At 39.1% G+C, this 21,636-nt stretch overlaps 1 protein-coding gene across 2 annotated transcripts in view; it reads right to left on the bottom strand.

Annotated features, from left to right (window-relative positions):
* PDE8B (phosphodiesterase 8B) overlaps nucleotides 1-21,636 on the bottom strand; it is a 357,883-nt gene that overhangs the window by 151,351 nt on the left and 184,896 nt on the right. For both annotated transcript variants that reach the window (XM_069096276.1, XM_069096275.1), the window contains exon 2: nucleotides 12,569-12,628. In XM_069096276.1, coding sequence (XP_068952377.1) covers nucleotides 12,569-12,628 — 60 coding nt within the window. The remainder of the gene's footprint in view (nucleotides 1-12,568; nucleotides 12,629-21,636) is intronic.

The raw sequence follows: 21,636 nt of genomic DNA, 5'->3' as shown, positions 1-21,636 counted from the left end.
TGGCAGCTTCTACAATGAGGGATCGAAGGGCTTGGAATATGATATTCTGGAAGTCAAAGGAGCTGGGATTAAAACCAAGAATCACCTACCCAGCAAAACTGAGTATCATGTTTCAGGGGAAAATATGGTCATTCAGTGGAATAGAGGATTTTCAAGTATTATTTATGAAAAAACCAGAGTTGAATAGAAAATTTGACATTCAGATACAAGAAGCAAGAGAAGCATGAGAAGGTAAATGGATAAGAAATCATAAGGAACTTATCAAAGTTGAACTATTCACATCCCTCATGGAAAAACGATAATTGTAACTTACGAAACTTTTGTCAGTATGAGAATTGTTGAAGGGAATAGAAATGTGTGTGTGTATATTTATATACACACACATATATATGTATATATACATACATATATATGTCTATATAGGAGGGTAGATGGGCATATAAATACATATGTGAATGTGTGTATATATGTGTACAGGTATACATAGATAGAGGGCACAGGACCAATTTAATAGGAAGGCATGTTGCTTAAAAGGTGATATTAAGAGGTGAAAGAGGACTATAATGAGAGGAGATAGGGAGAGAAAGGGGTAAAGTATCTCATATAAGAGGTAAGGGAAAATTGTTACAATGGAGGGGGAGAATAGGAAGGCAAAAGGGAATGGGCTAACCTTATTTTCATTGAATTTGGCATAGGGAGGAAATGACATACACACTAAATAGGGTATCTCACCCCACAGGAGAGTAGGGGGGAAGGGGATAAGACGGGGGATGATGGAAGGGAGGGCAGGCTAGTGGGGAGGGAAGTTGGAAGCACCCACTTTTGAAAAGGGACAGGATCAAAGTAGAGAATAGAATAAGTGGGAGGTGGGATAAGAAGGAGGGAAATATTGTCAGTCTAAAAATTAAAAAAAAAAAAAGAGAAAACCGTTACAATGGAGGGAAAGAGCAGGGAAGTGAAAGCAAAAGGATCAACCTTACTCTCACTGAATTTGGCTTAAGGAGGGAATAACATACATATTCATTTGGGTATTTCACCCTACAGGAAAGTAGTCGAGAAGGGCATAAGAGGGGAATGATAGAAGAGAGGGCAGATTGGGGAAGAGGGTAGTTAGAAGCACACACTTTTGAAAAGGGACAGGGTCAAAGGAGAAAATAGAATAAGTGGGGGGTGGGATAGGATGGAGGGAGATGTAGTTAGTCTTTCACAATATAACTACTATGGAAATGTTTTGTGTAACTACACATGTACAACCTATGTTGTATTACTTGTCTTCCCAGTGGGGGTAGGTGAGGAGGGAAGGAGGGAAAGAATCTGTAAATCAAAGTTTTAAAAACAAATGTTTAAAAAAAACTGTCTTTTACATGCAACTGGGAAATATATATCTAGAAATCTATCTTGCCCTACTACAGAGATAAGGGAGCATGGGGGAGGATATGAGAGCAGATTTGGGGAAGGAGTATTCAGTAGGCTTGCTATTTTGGGGTGGGAGGTTGGGGAAAGAGAAGGAGAAAATTTGCAACTCAAAATCTTATGGAAGTGAATGTTGAAAACTAAAAATAATGAAATAAATGGAAAAAAAAAGAAATCCTACCTCTAGTATCAACTACTCATGTTATGTTGGACAAGCCACTAAAACCTCCCTGGGCCCCAGTTTGCTCATCTGTAAAATAAGATTAGTGTCGATGACCTCTGAAGATCTTTTCCCATGTATTGTGACCTATGCAACTAAAAACATATTGAGCATAGTATTCACTTGGGTGAATTTCTGTAGAATGTCTATGGACAATGACAAACTAGGTTGTGACCCAGAGGACAATGAGGATGTTGAGAATGCTGGACACTATTCCTTTGAGGCAGTGGGATAAGAAGTAGGGCAAGAAAAGCATGACTGTCCACCAAGAGTTGAGAGGGAGGGGACTGGAACAGGACAAACAGATCATAACTTTCCAAATCTTCCTGCCTTTCTTTGGTGAGAACAAGACATGGTTTCTTTCGTGGACAGCAATTGAATGTGTTCTCATCTATCAATCCCTCATAGCTGGTGGACTGCTTCTTTGTTAGGGTGTCTGTAATCTTTTAAAAATTGTATTGAGAAACCTTTGAAAATTTAATATCTTCCAGAGAAGAGCTATATTTTTGTCTCTGATGTCTGTCAAAATACAAAAAGTCTTCTCTCTCTCATGAAAAAGATGAAAAAACAAGATTGGTTTTTCCTGAAATTAAACAAGCCTTAAGTCATAAAGCTCATTTTTATTTTTTAGGATTTGAGTAACTAAGGATAAGTCTATAACTGTAACAAATAGGTTATCTTCATCATTATAATAATATATTAAAACATCTAATTAAGTGTGGCATGTTGCTAGGCACCATACAAAGACCTAGACTCCAGGAATTTACAATCTATGATGCTCTGATGAAGATACACAGGTATAGGGTATATCTTAACACTTATGTCTGCATAATGGTTTAATACCTGAGCAATTTGATTTTTTCTTTAAAAAAAGTTAAATGGGAATGGGGAGAAGGAAATATTAGATATGGACTTTAGACCTAATTCAGTGATCCTGTAGCAAACAATCTATCTGGGTCTTACTTTCCCTATCTAGAAAAGGGTTGGTCCATTGGTCTGCTTCAGATCATTTCTAAGATCTGTGCCAATTCCAATGGGCAGGTAGGTGGCACAAATTATAGAGCACCCGGGTCTGACATCAGGAAAATTCATCTTCATGAATTCAAATCCAGTCTTAGACACTTACTAGCTGTGTGATCCTGGGAGCTTAATCCTGTTTGTCTCAGTTTTCTCATGTGGGGAAATGGCAAACCACTTCAGTATCTCTGCCAAGAAAACTCCAAATGGGGTCACGAACAGTTGGACATGACTGAACAACAATGACTGTTCTAATTCTCAAGATCGAAGATGCATAGATTTTCAGCTGGAAAGGATCTTAGAGGTCATGTGGTCCAAGTTATTCATTTTGCAGATGAAGAAGCTGAGACCCTGTGAGGTTGTGACTTGCCCAATGTCACACTGGGAGTCTCCACTGGGAGAACTAAGAATTAAACCCAGGTCTTCTGACACTAGATACAGTTCTTTGCTCCCTGCACCACATTAGAAACTTTCTGTGCCAAGAAGAAAAGACAAATTTGTCCACAGCAGTGAGGACAGACTGGAAAAAGAGTGATGCCAGAAGCAGAGTCCAGTGGGGAGTTGAATCATCTCCCTGACTCAGCTTGTATCTCTATCATTCAGTTATTTCACTTAAATGTATGAAATCCAACTCTTTAACGGATTCAGATGATCTCAGATATGTAGGATAAGTTACAAAGACAGGACAGGGGAGACCTAGGGACACGTGGACTGGGGGTGCTACAGTTTGGATGGCAAGCCTTATCTTTATCTTGCCCAGAGGAGTCTACAATTTAGACACACATCTGCTTTCAAGTCCCGATGGGAAACTGAGTATGGGGGCAACAATTCTCTGCTTTTCTCCCAAAATAAATACAGTCTATCCCTGGGCTAAGGGAAACCTGAAAGCTGGGGTATGTGGATACAAATGCACAGCCTTACAATCTTTTTCCCTATTGACTCTTCTGTCCAACCTGGAAAGTTTTACTATCAGAGTGAATAACATGACCTAAGTAAAGAGAGACGGGACCCAGGAAACTAGATAGCACTTCTTCACACCATTTCAATTCATCATTGCATTACTGTTATTGTTGCTGCAACCTCTACATGGGGATGTGTGCTGTGGTCTATTAAACAGAGGACCAAATTTCCCCTGCTGACTTTAGAAGCAAATTCTTTAGGACAACTGGATTCTGGAATGAATTTTACTTATAAACACCTCTTACGGACTGAGCATTGCTTTAAAAACCCTGAGAATTACTAATTAGGTAGACCTAATTACAGATAGATACTTGGTATGCCAGAGAAGTAACTAGAAAATCTCTTCTAAGGAAAAAGCAAACACACTGATATAATAAGCGACAAGTCACTTCAAGTGACTTCTTTCCTAACTTACTCTAGGCTACCTCGACTGCATTGGGGGTGGGGGTGGGGTGGGGTGGTAGAAGTAGGGAAGAGATAGGGAGAAGGAAAGGGAAGGGGAAAGACATTGGAATCCAGTATGGAATGAGGTCAAGCACTGAAGAAAATTCCATTTAAATGCCCCTTAATTTTCCCTCCTTTGAGGGAGTTTTAACTGCACCACTTTCCATCACTCACAGAGGGCTTTTCTTTGGAAAGTGAAAGCGAACAACAGGAGGGGAGAGATGATTCTAATCTCTGAGGCCCACTCTTAGGGGTGCCCTATACCCATAAGTGAAAGAGAGGGCCTTGGGCTCCAGTTGGATTGGTATTGAGAACTTCCAGTGAAGTTAGAGGATCTGATTCCCCTGGGAAAGGCTTCAGTGGTGATGCTCCAGAGAAGTCCACCTGCACTGGGTCGCACAATTTTGAAACTATTTAAACAGTATGCCCCAAATTCTTTCCTCAACTCTATTTGAGATGAAATTTAATTGAGATGCCACCCCATAATTTCTACCCACTCTACTTTCCCCTCCTATGCCCTCCCTACCCCACACTTATTTTTAGGTTTTGAAACAAGAATGAGGGATGACAGCACAGTCTTCCCACTTGAAGACAAGCTTCCATACGTTTTTTTTTTAGAGTAGGAGGCAATATGAGGATACTCTGTTATACTGGAATTTGATAATAGATTTAGGTGTCATGCTTAATGCCAGCTAGCTGTATGTGGTATTAAGCAAAGAAGCAAGAAAATGCTACTTAAGAACAAAGAGCATAGATCTATTGGGGATAAACAAAACATAGCACATGATCGTGATAGAATAGTATTGTGCCATTTTCAGTTGCATTAGACTCTTTGTGACCCCATTTGGGATTTTCTTTGCAAAGATACTGGAGAGGTTTGCCATTTCCTTTCCTAGTTCATTTTACAGATGAGTAAACTGAGGCAAACAGGGTGAAATGACTTGCTCAGGGTCAGACAACTAGTAAAGTGTCTGTAGCTGGATTTGAACTCAGTAAGATGAGTCTTTCTGACTCCAGGTCCAACATTCTATCCACTGTGCCACCTAGCCCATTACTGTGCCGTATGCAATGATAAATATGAAGAATTCAGAGAAGCTATGAAGAATTATATTAACTGATGTGAAGTAAGGCAGAACCAGGAAGACAACAAACACATAGGTAATTATAATGATCATGTCTGGCAAAAGAAAAAAAGACCATGGGTATGGAACATTGACAGACTCTACTGATGTCTTGTTTAGTTTTGGTGACTTTGTTTCTACTTTATTTCTTGTTACAAGGAATGGCTTACTAGGTAGGGGAGAAGAAAAGCTATATTAGGAAATGAAGGTAAAAAAAAAATAAACCCTTATGGGACAAACAGATAATTTTTCTGAGAACTGAGTATTCCTTTGGAAGGTCAGTTTTGAAGTTTTGAGAGAAACTTCATGGCACAAGTAGGTCATAAGAGAAAATAATTTGTTTTTTAAAAGGAAAGAAAAAGCCAACTTTATTGTGGTTCTTTTGGTTGTTAGGACTGAGTGATTCTTTACTGTATGAGCATGGGTAAGTCAGCTCAGCCCCTTTGAGGCTTGGTTTTTCTCATATGTAAAATAAGGGTTTGGATTGAAAGGCTTCCACAGTACCTTCCAGCTATCAACTTCTATTAGTCTATGATTCTAGAATTCTCATTAGTGAAGTCCCTTACAATTTTGAGCTGAGACATCAGTAATTTTCTAAGATAATTTACTATGTCTGATAACAGATTTCATAGAAGTGCTTGGTATAGATCTTTTTTTGAAGTGCTATATTTAGTATCCATGATGGTGGTACTATGATTGACCATCAGTAGAACAGGAAATGTTCTAGACAGGTGATGGATTTTATCTGAGTCACCTGCATATAAATATGACAAAGAAAAGCAAGATTAAGGCTATGGAAAATTCTTCTCTTGTGGATGAAATGCACATATCCGAACATCATTAGCACCGTGATCTTTTTGTTGCTGTTCAGTTATTTCAGTCGAATCTAACTCTTTATGATGCCATTTGGGGACTTTTTTGGTAAAGATACTTAGAGTGGTTTGTTATTTCCTTCTCTGGCTCATTTTACAAATGAAGAAATTGAGGCAGACAGGGCTAAGTGACTTACCCACAGTCACATAGCTAGTAAGTGCCTAAGGTCAAATTTGAACTCAGATCTTTTAGACCCAGTCCTCTATCCACTGCACCACCTAGCTGCCCCCATTTTTACCAGCCTATCTATCTAGTTACCTTATCATCCAAAGTCATGACTTTTCCTCATGGATTCATTTGCCTTCTGCTAAGTATGGCCTTCTCAAGACTGAAAGTTTCTTTTTAATTGATGTGTAACAAAAGGGCCCCCTACAACATCTGTATAACTGAGTCAAAGAGCCAGTACTGAGTCAATGACATTGACCATCTGACTTTTCAGTTTGTCCATTATTTAATCAATCAATCAATCAACATCTACTATGTGGTAGGCACTAGAAATAGTCATACAAAGAATAAAACAATCCATACTCCCCAGGATTTTACATTTATTTAAATGTCTTAAATACATATATCAGAGTATTTCAGCAATTTGCTCCCATTAAGAATAATGCTTCCCAGGCCAAGTAGTTCTAATTAACAGGGAGTTTCCTAGTAATCCAGGCTAAATATGCAGACTGTAACCTCCTATTTATCTAGATCAAGCATTTGTAATGTTTTTTTGTATCATGAACCCCTCTAGTGAAGCCCATGAACCCTTAGAATATTATTTATTGTCTACATTCATAATGGAAGAAAATGCTAGACTTTAATTTGAGTTCAGTAAAAATAAAGATGTATATATTTTCCTCTCCAAGTTTACAGACCACCCTAAGGTCTATCCATGGCCCACATACCCTAGGTTAAGAACTTCTTCAATGCTATCTGGACTTTAGAGTACAATGTTCTAGAGGTTTCCTTTTTTTTTTGGAGGATGAGGGATCAAGAATGGAAATCTCCCTGAAAGGGGTCCCCCACTTACAGGGACCAGGGCTAAAAGAGACAAAATGGGTGATTAAATTAGTGTCATAATGATTTATAGAAATGAATAATTTTAAAGAATTTGAATATAATTAAATTTAATTCACAGTAAAATAATACTGAAGATATTTTCATCATTCTTTGATACAAACACCAGTATTTTCAATGCCTCAAAGTTATTATCATTAGCATCAATTATCAATGTAGAATGTTAAGGAAATAGAAAGTATAAGAGAATGGATTAAATCTGAACTTGTCAAATGCAATATGCTGGGAGTTAGGGCAGCTAGGTGGTGCGGTGGAGGGAGCATTGGGCTTGGAATCAATAAGATTCATCTTCATGAGTTCAAATCTGGCCTTAGGCACTTACTAGCTGTGTGACCCAAGTCACTTTACCCTGTTTGCCTCAGTTTTCTCATCTATAAAATGAACTGGAGAAGGAAATGGCGAACTACTCCAGTATCTTGGCCAAGAAAATCCCAAATGGGATCGTGAAGAGTCAGACATGACTGAAATGACTCAACAACAAAATGCTAGGGGTCGATTGTAGAGGTAAATCCCTGATTTCTGCAAATTTTCTTTTCCTCAGTCTTTTTTCAAAGTAGGATGCAGAATGTATCTTCCCCTCCCTCCCAATTCTTGCTATTTGAGCTTTCTAGTTCTAGATTACTTAAAATCAGTAGCATAAGATATTTATTTATTTGCTCCAATTTTAATTGTCATTCATTTGTTCCAGGCAGACATCTCTTCTTTCTCCTACTGTTCTCATGTCAACAAAGTCTTTCCTCTCATAAGCATCTGCAAATTATTATCATTTCCTCCTCCCTTTACTCATAAATTAGACAATCCATTCTCTTAATTAGTTTATTGCTCCCATCTGAATCTTTTGTTTTATTTCTATCTTCCTACTTCCAAGATGCTATAAGCAAAAGCCCAAACTTCAGATGCTACCTGGCTTGAATTGTACAAAAGGAATCTCATTTTTTCTAGCCATAGTAGAATGGCCTGATGTCTATGGATCCAATTCAATATATATAGTCATGGTTTTAAAGTCTTTGAAAGAATACCAGTTCTCCTTCTTACATTTTTTCCTTGCTAGTCACTTTCATTAAAACAAGGAATTGATTTTAGAACCCCGATATGACAATTGCAGAGAAGTTATGGGAAGACAAGAACTGATGCAAAGTGAAGTAAGCAATTCCAGAGAAACAAATAAGGACAATGAACACAATGACATAAACAGAAAGAATAGCCACCACCAACAATTGAAAATGAATGCTGTAAAATTAGAAAGAATAAGCTTGGCCCTAAAAAAGAGATAGGAAAAGACTCATTCTGCTGATCATTTGCAAGGAGTGGGAAGGGTCAGAAATGTTAAACATGGCATATAATGTCAGATTTTTAAAATGTATTAATCAGTAATGCTTAATTTTTTTCTTTCCTTTTTTTCCCTCTAGAACCGCTCCCCCCTCCCTTAAATCTTTGTTATAAGGGATGGTTCTCTGGGAGAAGTAGAGGGAAAGACAAAAACTATGATAAAAAACAAACCAATATTAATGAAATACATTAATTTTTAAAATGCCACATGAAACCCAGAAATAAATTCCTTTCAAAAATTCCACTGCGGCACCAAACTTAGGATCTCACAGTAGAGACCTCATTTTGTAGTTTGAGCACACATGATGCTCTTCAAATAGCAACTTCTTCCATCAAAAAACAATCTTTATGTCTCTACAATATGGAAAGACCTTGTAGGAAAGCTTTGGAAGGGCCATACACAGGAACCTCTTTAAGTACCACAAACTATTCCAGAGTTAAGTGACATGAAAGATGAACTCAGATGAGGTGGTGGTAGATAGCACCTTGTAGAGGAAAAACAGCCTCTGGGACACCATGAGACTGCTGCTGGGTATGGTGTCAGGTATGGAGATGGTATTCTTGACTTCTAGTCAAGTCCTATTTCAACCAGATTGTTATAATTTGAACTCTCACAGGAGCATAGGGATATGGGCATACTATTCCTTTTAGAGCAGCAGCCCTTGTTGTCAAGACTGTGTGTGTGTGTAATGCATTGCTGGTGGAGTTGTGAACTGATCCAGCCTTTCTGGAGAGCAACCTGGAATTATGCCCAAAGGGCTATAAATACGTTCATACCCTTTGACCCAGCAATACCACTCCTAGGGTTATATCCCAAAGAGATCATAGAAGTGGGAGAAAGACCCATATGTACAAAAATGTTTATAGCAGCTCTTTTTGTTGTGGCAAAGAATTGGAAATTAAGGGGGTGCCCATCAATTGGGGAATAGCTGAACAAGTTGTGGTATATGCACGTTATGGAATACTATTGTGCTATAAGAAACGAGGAGCAGATGGTCTTCATATTTACCTGGAGAGGCTTATACGAACTGATGCTGAGTGAGAAGAGTAGAACCAGGAGAAATTTGTACACAATTAGAGACACAACGTATGTGTGATGACCAACTTTGATAGACTGGACTCTTCTCAGCAATGAAGTGATATAAGTCAATCCCAAAAGACTCATGATGGAGAGAAATATGTGCATCCAGAGAAAGAACTAAGTTTATATCCAGGTGGAAGCAAAATACCTGATCTTTTTCCTTCTCTTATTTGGTTTTATGTCCTCTTTACCATTTTTCATTCCAGCTGGTACAATCCGTCCTTATAACCTGACTAATGTACAATGTGAAAGTATTTACAGATCCTATACTTGACTATAAGCCGCCATGGGGAGGGAAGGGAGGGAGGGGGCAAAATGTGAAACTCAAGGAATGTGGAATTGAATCCTGTGAACTAAAAGGAAACAAACAAATTAATAAAAAAAAATTTAAAAAAAGACTGTGTGTGTGTGAGAGAGACAGAGACAGAGAGACACAGAGAGACAGAGAGACAGAGACAGAGAGAGACAGAGACAGAGAATATATGATTCTTCCAAACATATTATGGTCCCAAGCTCATCCCCTAAACCTTACCTCCCAGTCACCTAAGTTTACAACCCGGGTGTCATCCTTGACACCTCTTCCCCCAGCCTTATAATCAATTTGTTGCCCAGTTCTTTAAATTTAATCTTTGTAACATCTCTCATATATACCCCCTTCTCTCCTCTGACTGCCATCATTGTGGAACAAGAATGGACTACTGAAATAGCTTGTTGGTTAGTCTCTCTGCTTTGTCTTTCCTAAGTCTATCCTTCTTTCAATCAGGCGACAAATCAATCTTCCTAAAAACCTAGTTGAACCCCACCAACCCCTTAGTCAACAAACTCCAGTGGCTCAGGATCGCCTTCTGGATTAAATACAAAATCCTCTATCTGGTATTCAAAGCCCTTCATAAGCTGGCCCTCTCCTAACACTTTACTCATGACCCCTCCTGCCCTACTCTGTGCATTCTACATTTCAGACTATTGGCTTCCTTGCTGTTCCTCAAATGAGACACTCCACCTCACAGTTTAGGCCACTTTCTTGGTCTCTCCCCTATACCCTGAATGCTCTCCCTCTTCATCTCCACCTCTGGGCTTCCCTGACTTCCTTCAAGTCCCAGCTAATATCTCACCTTCTAGAAGAAGTCAATTCTAACCCTTCTTACCACTAGTGTCTTCCCTTTGAAGTACCTTTTCTTTAAGGATCATCTCCAATTTATCCAGATACGTAGCTTGTTAGTACGTTGTTGTTTGCGTGTTGTCTTGCCCATTGGACTGTGTTCTCCTTGTGATAAGGGACTATTTTTTTTGCCTCTGTTTTAATATCTTAGCACAGTGCCTGAAGGATAGTAGGCACTTAATAAATGTTTACTGACTGAGTTAGGCTCTTCTATTGGGAAAGTTTGATTAACTCAGGAAAACAAGGCTTCAATGGAAGTATAATATTCATTGGATGCAGGGCCTTCTAGGACTACACCCTTCCCCTGCTTTGCCCTCCCTGAAGTCACCACCCTAATTCCGGGACTGGACCATGCTGAGAAGTGACCACCACTAGGAAGTCCAAGGTCTAGGGAATAACTTTGGGCAGCCTCCTCTCTCTCACTCTTGTCCTCCACACAGTGCCTCCAAGGCCCCTTACCAACTTACAGTGAACTCATCAAACATCTAACCTGATCTTCCCACCTCTATTCCTGTCGCTTCAGACAACTGGTAAAGTTTAAGGATCCAGGAAAAATATAATTCCTAGAAAATGCAAAAGCAACCCTGCCACACCCCTGGGGCTGAGAGAGGCAAAGACATCCTTGGAATGAAGGGTCCTTGAGTAGGGGCTGTGGCACTCTCCTTTTCCCTGACTTGTCTCCCTTAGAGTCCCTCTTGTCCTGGGCCAATCATGGCAGGAAGCTTGCTTCTCAACCCGCTCCTAACCTGCAGGATAGCTGGCACCTGTGTCAACTCCCTAGTGAGGAAAGGAGATGTGCTAAGAGGTGTCACACCCTTGACTGCTGACCTCCCTGAGGTGGCAACTCATCAGGCCAGGGCAGCGTTTCCTCCTTTGCCCCCACAACAGACCAGAACTCAGTTCTGCCAAATGTCTAACCTCAGATGAATAACTTCAGTGGGTCTGATCCCTTAATGGGAGTCCTATCCTCTTCTTCCCTACCCTAATCCTGCTGCCTGGCTTCCTATGACTAGACTTCTGTCACTAGGCTCCATCCTTGCCCTACTACCAGCATCCACCTGGCCTTTTTCCTGAGTTTCAACAAGTGCTGTTTGGTGCTCTTTAAATTACCTGCCCTTAGTCAAATCCCTTCTATGGGGCAAAAATGAATTGTCCTGACAGAGTTCTGCACCATGGTCTTTTTTAGTCACCTTCCACAACAAGTATTGTAATCTCCTTGAAGCTCAGCAGTATTTGTTGAATTCTCCACTTCCCTGTCTTCTGTTTGTGTTCCAGTTGTTACTTGAGAAGACTCTGGGATGGGAAAGTAATCATGGAACAATGTGAAATCCACCAAGGCTCCCTCTTCCTGGTAGTATCCCCACAGGGCCAGGCTGAGAGTGGGACCGAACTGTTGGCTACTGTAGATCAGACCCTTAGAACAAGAACAGCTGGATTTGAATCCTGCCATCCAGGTGGTGTGAACAGTTTTGAAGGTGGCCCTGCCTTGCTGTTATCTAGCACACATCTCTTTTTCAGGCTACATAGTCTAAGGACAAAGGTAATCTTTGTCCTTCCATTATGGGGCAGATCAGACTCGTAATCAAAGTCTATCCATCCCACATGGCTCACTTATCTTCGGATATTCCGATGTCCTTCTATCCTCTTCCTTGAGCCTTCTACATTAATGTGGAGATTCTAACTTTTTTCAAAGTGCTTCCATGGCAACATGAACTGGAATTCAAATCGTAATTCACCATTTACTAAGAGACATGTTACTACATTTCCAGCACCATGCTAGGCCCTAGGAAAGGACATGACAACAGATACCTAATTCTGTGAGGCTCATATAACCTTGATACTCAGATCCTCAATCTCCAAGACCTCCTGATGAAATTAAGTCATACCTGAATAGGATCTTGTGTCAGTCTCATCGGCCCAATTCGTACTTCTGCGGCTGAAACCTGCTAAAAAAAAAGACAAAATACATGAGTTTTGTTGAGTATCAGATTGGACATATTGAAAGTATTTTGGAGGAAGGACCAAACACTCCATTAAGAAAAAAAAGATTGTAAATAAAAAAGAGAAGACTGTCTTTTAAGTAAAGACTGGTTAAGTTAAATAAACTGTATATAGCTCTGACAGAAGATCTGTGTTCTTATTATGCGTAACTTATGTAGGGGGCAAATGATTTATTCCTGCCCATGTTTCCCATGAATAAATGACTAATTTTTATCTCATTTTCCTGAAAGAAACTAAGCAATTGAACTTGACCATTATCATTAAGTTCCCTAAATGTTTTCTTTCATTTCTTAAAATTAAAAACTAAATAATATCATCTGACATGCTTTGGCTTCAAATACTCTGACATGTTTTTGTTTCTTTGCTATTATTTCACTTGTTTTATTTAAATGGCTTTTCCCTGAACAACTTTTCTTGAAAGTTTGGAGCAGAAGGCATTCTGAAAAGCACCCTCTCCCATGCAGATTCATTCCCAAAAGAGGTTCAGCTTTCATTACTATTACTCTGGAAAGTTGGCAGCCAAAGGAATATTATACTGGACTCCACCCCAGTCATCTTCTGAATGTGTTAATGTCAGAGATACCACAATAAATGAAATGGCTGATTCAATGAGGTTTTATAGAAACAAAAGCCAAGACTCTTCTGGATCATTCCAGAAAAATTTCCCTGTTCATGTTTCTCTGTCTGTGTCCGTCTGTCTTTCTCCACATAGTAACCCAATTCCCCAAACACAGCCAGCTATAGAGTATTACAAAACCAAACCATAAGTTTTCAATATGCTTTTTCTTCATAAATTATTTCTGACACCCTTTCCCCTTTCTCGCGAGAGATCAGTGATTCCCATTGTGTTACAGAGTGATGTCAGGTGCTTCAAACAATGAACAGGCCTCTCACCATAGCAGATGACTGACGGAAAAAGTCACAGCGCCCTGAAATTACTGCTCATCTGTGGGCAATTTCCACTCTGTGGTCTGTATCTCATAAGTGCAAAGCTGTGCTCTCTCATTCTGGCAATCACAACTGAGTGCCCAGGAGCCACTCAAGTTTTTCCATCAATCACCTCAAAACAGAAACCAGAAGGGAGCTGGGTGAGTGAATAGGGCTCCAGCCTCAACCAGACTGGGGCTACAATTTCAAGAGAGGTACACACCTAAATGTGTTATCAGAAAAGGTAAAATGGATGGGTGATTAATCTAGCCCTTTGGCACATACGCCATCTTGTTCTCTCTTGTTGTCATCCAGTAAAGGCAATTCACAAAAGTGCCATGTCTGGCTTCTTGAATACTCTTTTGAATCATTAACACTGATATCAGCATGCCTAGGGACCACAGCCCCAAGAATAGCTCCAACCTGACAGAGTCGTTAGATTTTCATGCGTCACTGAGCTACTTTGTTCCTCCCACTATACATCTAAGGGAGTTATTGTTTAAAGCTGGTACCCCTTCTTTTAAAGGAGCTCAGCACTCAGGATTTTGCGATGAAGTAAATTACAAAACGTGACATTAATTTAGGACATGTTGGGTTGTTTGCTTTTACAGAATTCTTAATCTGGTTTTCAGCTCTCTCTGTGGTCTCTTTTCCTTGGTTTATAGCACCCTCCTGCTTTCCCAGTTAACTTTCCTCTTTCCTCTGAATTGGTTTTTTTCTTTCCATTCCTTCTGTTTGCTCCAACTAACCAAAATAACAGAATCCCCTCCACCCCATAGGTCAAATAAAAAGAAATGGTTAGAAGCTACTTGCCTCTAAGGGCTAAAAGAAAATTTGAAAATAACCTTGTGGAAGGAGTACTTTAGGTTTTTTAGAATTCTGGCACTACAGCACTGAATACTAATAGTAATGAATGGTAATAATAAATAAGAGTGATAATAGTAATAATAATAAATAGTAATAAAATAAAATGATACTGTATTCATGTTGTGCTTTATCCTTTCTAAAAAGCTTTCACATCTATCATTTGAAATGGAAGGAAGAAGTGGGGGATTTAAGGTAGGAGGAAGATCAGGATTCTTCCTCAGGTACTGGGGAATTTTCCAGTGAGGACCTAGTCTTTAGAACACTTTCTTCAGGAAAATCAAATCAGAACATGCTCTAAGAACTGGGTCCTCCTTGACCAATCTCACCTTTATACTCTTAATACTTGCAAAAAGTTTTCTAGCCAAATAAATATTTGCCCTTTTTGTAAACCAATATAGACACAGACTCATTAAGAAGGATTTAAAAAGTTTACTTATGAGTTGCCATAACAGCAAGAAGACTATAGAAGAAAAAATGTTACGTCAACCCGGACAATACCTCTAGAAGGAAAATCTGAGTGATTTTTGATCCAAAAAAGAAAGCATGAAGTCATTTCCCTGAATATAAAAATATTAAGTACGTTTGAAGCAAGTGAAAATTTGATAAGTCATCAACGGATGTTGTTTTTGAGTCATTTTAGTCATGTCTGACTCTCCATGATTCCATTTGTGTTTTTTGCTTTTTTGGGGGTGGGGGGAGGGCAAAGATGTTGGAGTGGTTTGCCATTTCCTTCTCCAGCTCATTTTACAGATGAGGAAAAAGAGGCAAAGAGGTTTAAGTCACTTGCCCGGGGTCCCACTAATGAATAATAAGACTAATAAGTATCTGAGGCCAGATTTGAACTCAGGAAGATGAGTATTCCTGAGTGCAAGCCCAGCACTCTACCTACTGTGCCACCTAGCCACTCCTATCAATTGATTAGGGATTGGTATAATCAGTGCCACTGTACCACCACCTCTCAATGATAACAGCTTTTGACAGGTTCTATTATAGTACTCTTATTAAATTATTTAGAATCACAGAATGTCAGAACCGGAAAAAGCCTTAAAGATCATCTAGTCCTACCCATTATTTGGCAGATGAGGAAATCAAGGCCCATGGAAGTGAAGGGAATTGTGTGATGTCACACAGATAATTAGTGGTGGAGCTGTGGTGAGAAACCAGCTCTCTTAACCCCCAGCACAGTGCTCTTCTCGCTTCATTATTACTTGTTTTGAGTATTATTAATTTGATATTAATATTTTTTCTTTAAATGTGTTCCCTAAAAGAACTGCTGCCAAGAACAATTTCATTCAATCTTGGTCTGATGAAATAGATCCTTACATACCAGTCATCCTGACTCATCCCACTGTATCTCATGTCTCCAGAAGTACTGAAACCCTCAGGAGCAAAATGAAGGGCACTTTCTACCATCAAAAGGCACATCCTGAGTCCCAGGCTTCATCATTTTCTCTTCTTCTTCCAGGATTACTTGCTATCACACCGTTCAGCACAATTCAGATTCCTGCCCAGACAACTGGCCATAAAGCTAAACTTTACTACAACAATGAAGGGAATTTAAGAATGAGGAAGATTGGGGTGTCTAGGTGGTGCAGTGAATAGAGCACCGGCCCTGGAGTCAGGAGGACCTGAGTTCAAATCCGGCCTCAGACACTTGCACATAAAACTAGCCATGTGACCTTGGGCAAATCACTTAACCCCAATTACCCTCCCCCATAAAAAGCAAACAAAAAGAAAGAATGAGGAAGATTTATAGATAATGACTCACAAGTCAATCTATATTACAATTATGAGTGGTCTCTGCTCACCCAAGTTCCAAAGCAGCATTAAATAGTTTTCTTCAGAGGCTACTGGTAGTCAATTGCTTTGGCCCACCCTGAATCCAGGGTAAGCAACCGCTTTTAAAACATCTTTTATGTTCTCCAGAGGAGAAAACACCTTTTTTAGTTCATTCCCAGGTCCCCAAGTGCCATCCTCTTTGGTGAAGCATTCCCAGACCACCTATCAGACATTTTAAACTGAATATCCAATAGGCCTCTTAAATTCAACATTTCCAAAAATGAACTCATCTCTCCCCCCAAACCCTCCTTTCTTCCTAACTTCCCAATCATTTTCCAGGGTACTACCATCCTCCTAGACATCCAGGTTCTAGGCATCACCCTCAACTCACTTACTTTCCACATGCCAGCCTACTTTGTACTTTAGTCTTCTCTCCTGTAAAAGGATTCAAAATCATATCATTGGAGATAAACTAGGAGTTCATATGACAGGTTTTCACTTTTAGTCAAAAAATTTTCCCCCCAGGAGACTCCATCTCTGATTTTTTTTTTTTTGCCTTTTGGAGGGCATTTGGGGTTAAGTAACTTGCCCAAGGTTACATGCCTAGTTTTTTGTGTGTGTGGGTGTTAAGTGTCTGGGGCTGGAACCGAACTCAGGTCCTCCTGACTCCAGGGCCAACGCTTTACTCACTGCGCCACCTAGCCGCCCCTTCCATCTCTGATTTTTAATAGGAATAAATGAAGGAATGCAACTTAATTTTACTCCACAGTCTTTTCAACATCTATTATGTATGCACTTACACAGTGATGTATGTATATATATGCATGTAGGTATGTATGCATACATATATACTCTTCCTAATGGAGTGTCTTCTCAGTCCTCATCCTCTTAGACCTCTCTGAAATACCGACATCAATAAACACCCCTTCCTTCTTGATTCTTTCTCTTCCTTTGGCTTCTTCCCACAGTGTTTTTTTTCCTCCTACTTCCCTGACCATGTCTTGGTCTCCTTCACTGACTCCTTTTTTTCCTTTAGATTCCCTGAGAGCATCTTTTGAGATTCTTTCCTTATTCTTTCTCTATTCCTTCCTGCGTCTTCTCCCTTCTCTCACCCTCTCCTTCCTCTCTTCTCAACACTCTCTCTGTGAAGACTGTGGGGCCACCTGAATTGAAAGGCAGGCTGCTGGAGGAGGGAGGCTGGCTCAGGGAGCATTCCACAGTTGTTAGGTATGTCCACAACAAATTTATGGGTTATCTAAACAGTGCTGATTTGTTTCTTTAACTCTACTTATTGCATTTGACATGGCAGTAGTGAATTCTAACTCTCAGGTATGTTCATGACAAAGTGTGGAGTAGAACCATGGTGTATAAGTGATGGAGAAGTTTTTGAGCAAGGGAAGTGGAATTATGGTATGGGGAAGGGCAAGGAAGTATTTGAAGGTGTAGCTAGTGTGGCATAATAGAAGTCCCTAGAATAGTGTGCTTATAACTAGATTGATGAGGACCTGGAAAATGTGGACACTGGTTCAGATGGAAACTGGTATAGCATGATAGTGTTTCAAGTGTTTTGAGAATATCTGCAGCTTAGGTTCTGGTACCCTTCCAGTACCTGGCAGCAAAGTAGATAGAGTGCAGGGCTTGGAATCAAGAAGGCTTGCATTTGGGGGTGGCTAGTTGGCACAGTGAATGGAGCACCGGCCCTGGAGTCAGGAGGACCTGAGTTCATATCTGACCTCAGACACTTAACACTTACTAGTCATGTTGACCTTGGGCAAGTCACTTAACCCTAATTGCCCTGCCTTTACCCCTCCAATAACCAATATACATACATACATATATATATTCAATTTTAAAGAAATTGAAATATAGAGAATGATTTGCAACAATGAAATTCAAATTTAATTCCCATTTTTGTTATTTTTTCTAATTTTTAAGTGAAATCATTCCTTCATAAATGGTATGAGGAAAAATCCATTGGATCAACTGAAACTAGTATAAGTGAAGCCAATAGAGACAATAGCAGAAATAAACAAAAGAAAGCTACACAAAGTAAAAAGCACCATTTCAGAAAATATGATTCACCATATTTACCACTGAGATTTATAAGTACTATTATTAAGGATGAGGAAAGATCTCTGGTTTTGCCTTGTCTGAATGTTTTAGCTATCGTACCAAAAAGTAATAAACTTGAAATATTTTGAAAATGTACATTGAGAAGACAAAAAAAATTCACAGAGAAAATTTTATGCTTTTAATAAACAAAAATGATTTCCAAAACCATTACTATGACATCAGAAAGATTGTTTACATCAGATGAAGCTTCTTAACATAATTGTTAAGTATAAAAAGCCTTATCTGATGGTAGGGGAAAAAATACTCTTGGTAAATCATAATGGTCCTCCTCAAGAATGAAGGACAAACAATAAGTAAATCATAAATAAAGCAGCTTTAAAAGGTCCCGCTTATAGAAAATATGGTAGGAAAAGGAAATGGCTATGTGTCTGAAGACCTTAATGATAAATTCATTGAGAAACTAAAATCTTCCTATTTTGTATCACATGGGATGAAGAAACAGATGTAGCTAGAACTTTGATTACATTGTATTGTTGAAACTGAGTTTAGGGAATATCTGTTACTCTGCACACCTACTGTCAACCTCATAAAAGCAAAAGAAATTAACATTATTAGTGACATATTTTAAAATCTGGAAATGATATACAGTTAGAGAACTGTATTGGGCTTTGCCCTGATAAAAGTTCAACGTCAGGATGAAATGCTGTTAGTTCTGTGAATGTTAATTAAATGTGGTCTTTCATAGAACTTGGAAATATTGTATGTGTCACAGTCACTTTTCAAAAAAAAAGAAACACAATTAAAGAACTACATTAGAGTTTTGTAAGTTGTTACAACAGTAATAAACCTTATTAATAAAGTATTCCATTTTTTAAAAATGCCTCTTTTCAAGGGTGTGACTATGTGGGGTAATAAGGCACTTCTAATTTACTGTGAAAATATTCTGGCTTTCTTTTGGGGGGGGGGAGGGAGGCAAGGCAGTTGGGGTTAAGTGACTTGCCCAGGGTCACACAGCTAGTTAAGTGTCAAGTGTCTGAGGTCGGATTTGAATTCATGTCCTCCTGACCCTAGGTCCAGTGTTCCATTCACTGTGCCACCTAGCTGTCCCATATTCTGACTTTCCTGGGCCAAAGTACTTCAAAGAGTATGTTAACCTCAAGAAATTTCCCTGTTTCTCAGTGATGATAATGATGGTAAAGCAAATTCAAATTCATTCATTCAGTCGATAAATATGTATTAAGCACTTACTTAGTGTCAGGTACTATGCTAAGGGATGGGGCTGCAAATATGAAAAAGAAAGTGTCTTCTTTCAAGGAGTTTATAGTTTGATGGGGGAAGACAACACAGAAAAGGAATCTGAAAACGGAAATAAAGGGAGAGAAGCTAAGAGGTGTGGGGTCATGATGAAGCCCAAAGGTATGCAGCCTACAAAGAAATGATGGGATAGCTTTATTTCATGACAAAAAGCACCTCCTGAGGGGTGGCTAGGTGGTACAGTGAATACAGCACCAGCCCTGGAATCTGGAGGATCTGAGTTCAAATAAGACCTCAGACAATTTAGACTTACTAGCCATGTGACCTTGGGCAAGTCACTTAACCCCAATTGCCCTAAAAAAAAAAAGAAGAAAAAGTGCCTTCTGAAACATGCATATTTGATAAATATTTTTGAAAAAAAATTGTAAATGCAAATTCCTCAAATCTATTCCTTGATCCAGAAAGACAGTGAATATAGTTTATAAAAAAAGTTAGAACTACGAATAATAAGTTTTACAAAGTAATCAATAGGTTCTCCCACTGAAATATACCTGCCCTGTGAATTGAATAGAAGAAATTAAAGCCCTGTTTATTAATCACTTGACCAGTTCATGGGAAGAATTTTAATTGCATTTTAAAGACTTAGATATCTCTGAATATGAATAGATAAAGAACTCATTTATTATAGACATTTTTGATTACATATGGTCTTACTCCATCTGGAAAATAATGGTTAATAATTTATCTCATGATAGTATGTTGAAACAATTTGCCAGACAATTATGACACATTTGGTCTTATTCCAACTGAAAAAGAATAGTTCATAGACTTGACATGATAGTATGTTAAAACAAGCATTAAAATGTTTTTACAATCTTTTGTTTTAACTAAGAGTGAACAAAGAATCAGTAGGTTCATAAAATCACAGAGGTGGGGCTTTAAAAGGGCCTCAGTTCTCTGGTGTAAGAGGGGATATTATGGTATTTTGTTTTGCTCCTACAGATGTTATTGGGAAATAATGAACACTCCCAAGCTGTGGGGGAAACTTGCTTATTTTACCAAAACAACAGCCATCCTGGCACCATGGGAAATCAGAAAGGTTGGGACAGAACAACCAGTTCAAAGCTGAGAGATCATGGCCCAGTCACCAGTGTCCTCACTACTGTGCCTGCTCAACTAACCTCATTAATATTAATTTATATGCCCAAATGGCAGAGATTCCACCATTTTCTAATCATGGGGTATATGATCTGGGAGGGGGAATATGTAATGAGGGAATGTAGCGGGAGTGTAAGGAAGGGTTGTAACCTTGAGGATTCTGGACCAATTCCAACTCTGAGGGGAGGAGAAAGAATACCCTGATGATGTTTAAGTTTGTCTTGCTTCTGTATGGGGTGTGAGTGTTCCTAGTGAGCACCTCACACAATTCTGAAGCATTATAAATGCTGCCTTCTGCCCACTCTGCTGCTGAGTTCTTTCAGTGAGAATGGGCCTATCACATGGATCTTCCTGCCTAGGAAGTCCTGAGATCCCCAGAATTGTGTTTCTTACACTGGCTTACCAAATAAAATAAATTTTACTATTGTTCAGAACATCTTATTTGTGTGAATGCTTTTTAACTGTGGCTGTTATACAGACAATATATTGATAAAGGGATCATAGGACCACAGATCTAGTGAAAGTATCCTCAGTGGCCACTTAACCCAACTCCCTGGACTTGGAGTTAGGGAAGACCCAAGTTCAAATCCTGCCTCAAAGAGGATTACTCTATGACCCTAGGCTAGCTACTTGACCTCTGGGTCTCAATTTCATCATCTATAAAATAAAAAGGTTGAACTTGTTAGTTTCTAAAGCTCCTCCTAGTTCTTCATCAATGATTCTATGATATCTCATATTGACAGATGATGAAAGGAAGATCACAAAGGAAGTATCAGAGACATAATTTGAATCTAGATCCTCTCTCAATTGCTGATTGTATTTTGCCCCCCCCTTTTTTTTTCAATCTGGCTATTTTTCTTTCTCCTCAATATCGTCTCAAAATGGTGAGAAAAGT

Source organism: Petaurus breviceps, unplaced genomic scaffold (assembly GCF_028583685.1).
Source record: "Petaurus breviceps papuanus isolate PSGF00001 unplaced genomic scaffold, PetGlider_PUasm1.0 229, whole genome shotgun sequence".
Lineage (NCBI taxonomy): Eukaryota > Metazoa > Chordata > Mammalia > Diprotodontia > Petauridae > Petaurus > Petaurus breviceps.
Note: the sequence above shows the minus strand (reverse complement) of the source record. Positions and strands in the feature narration are given on the sequence as shown.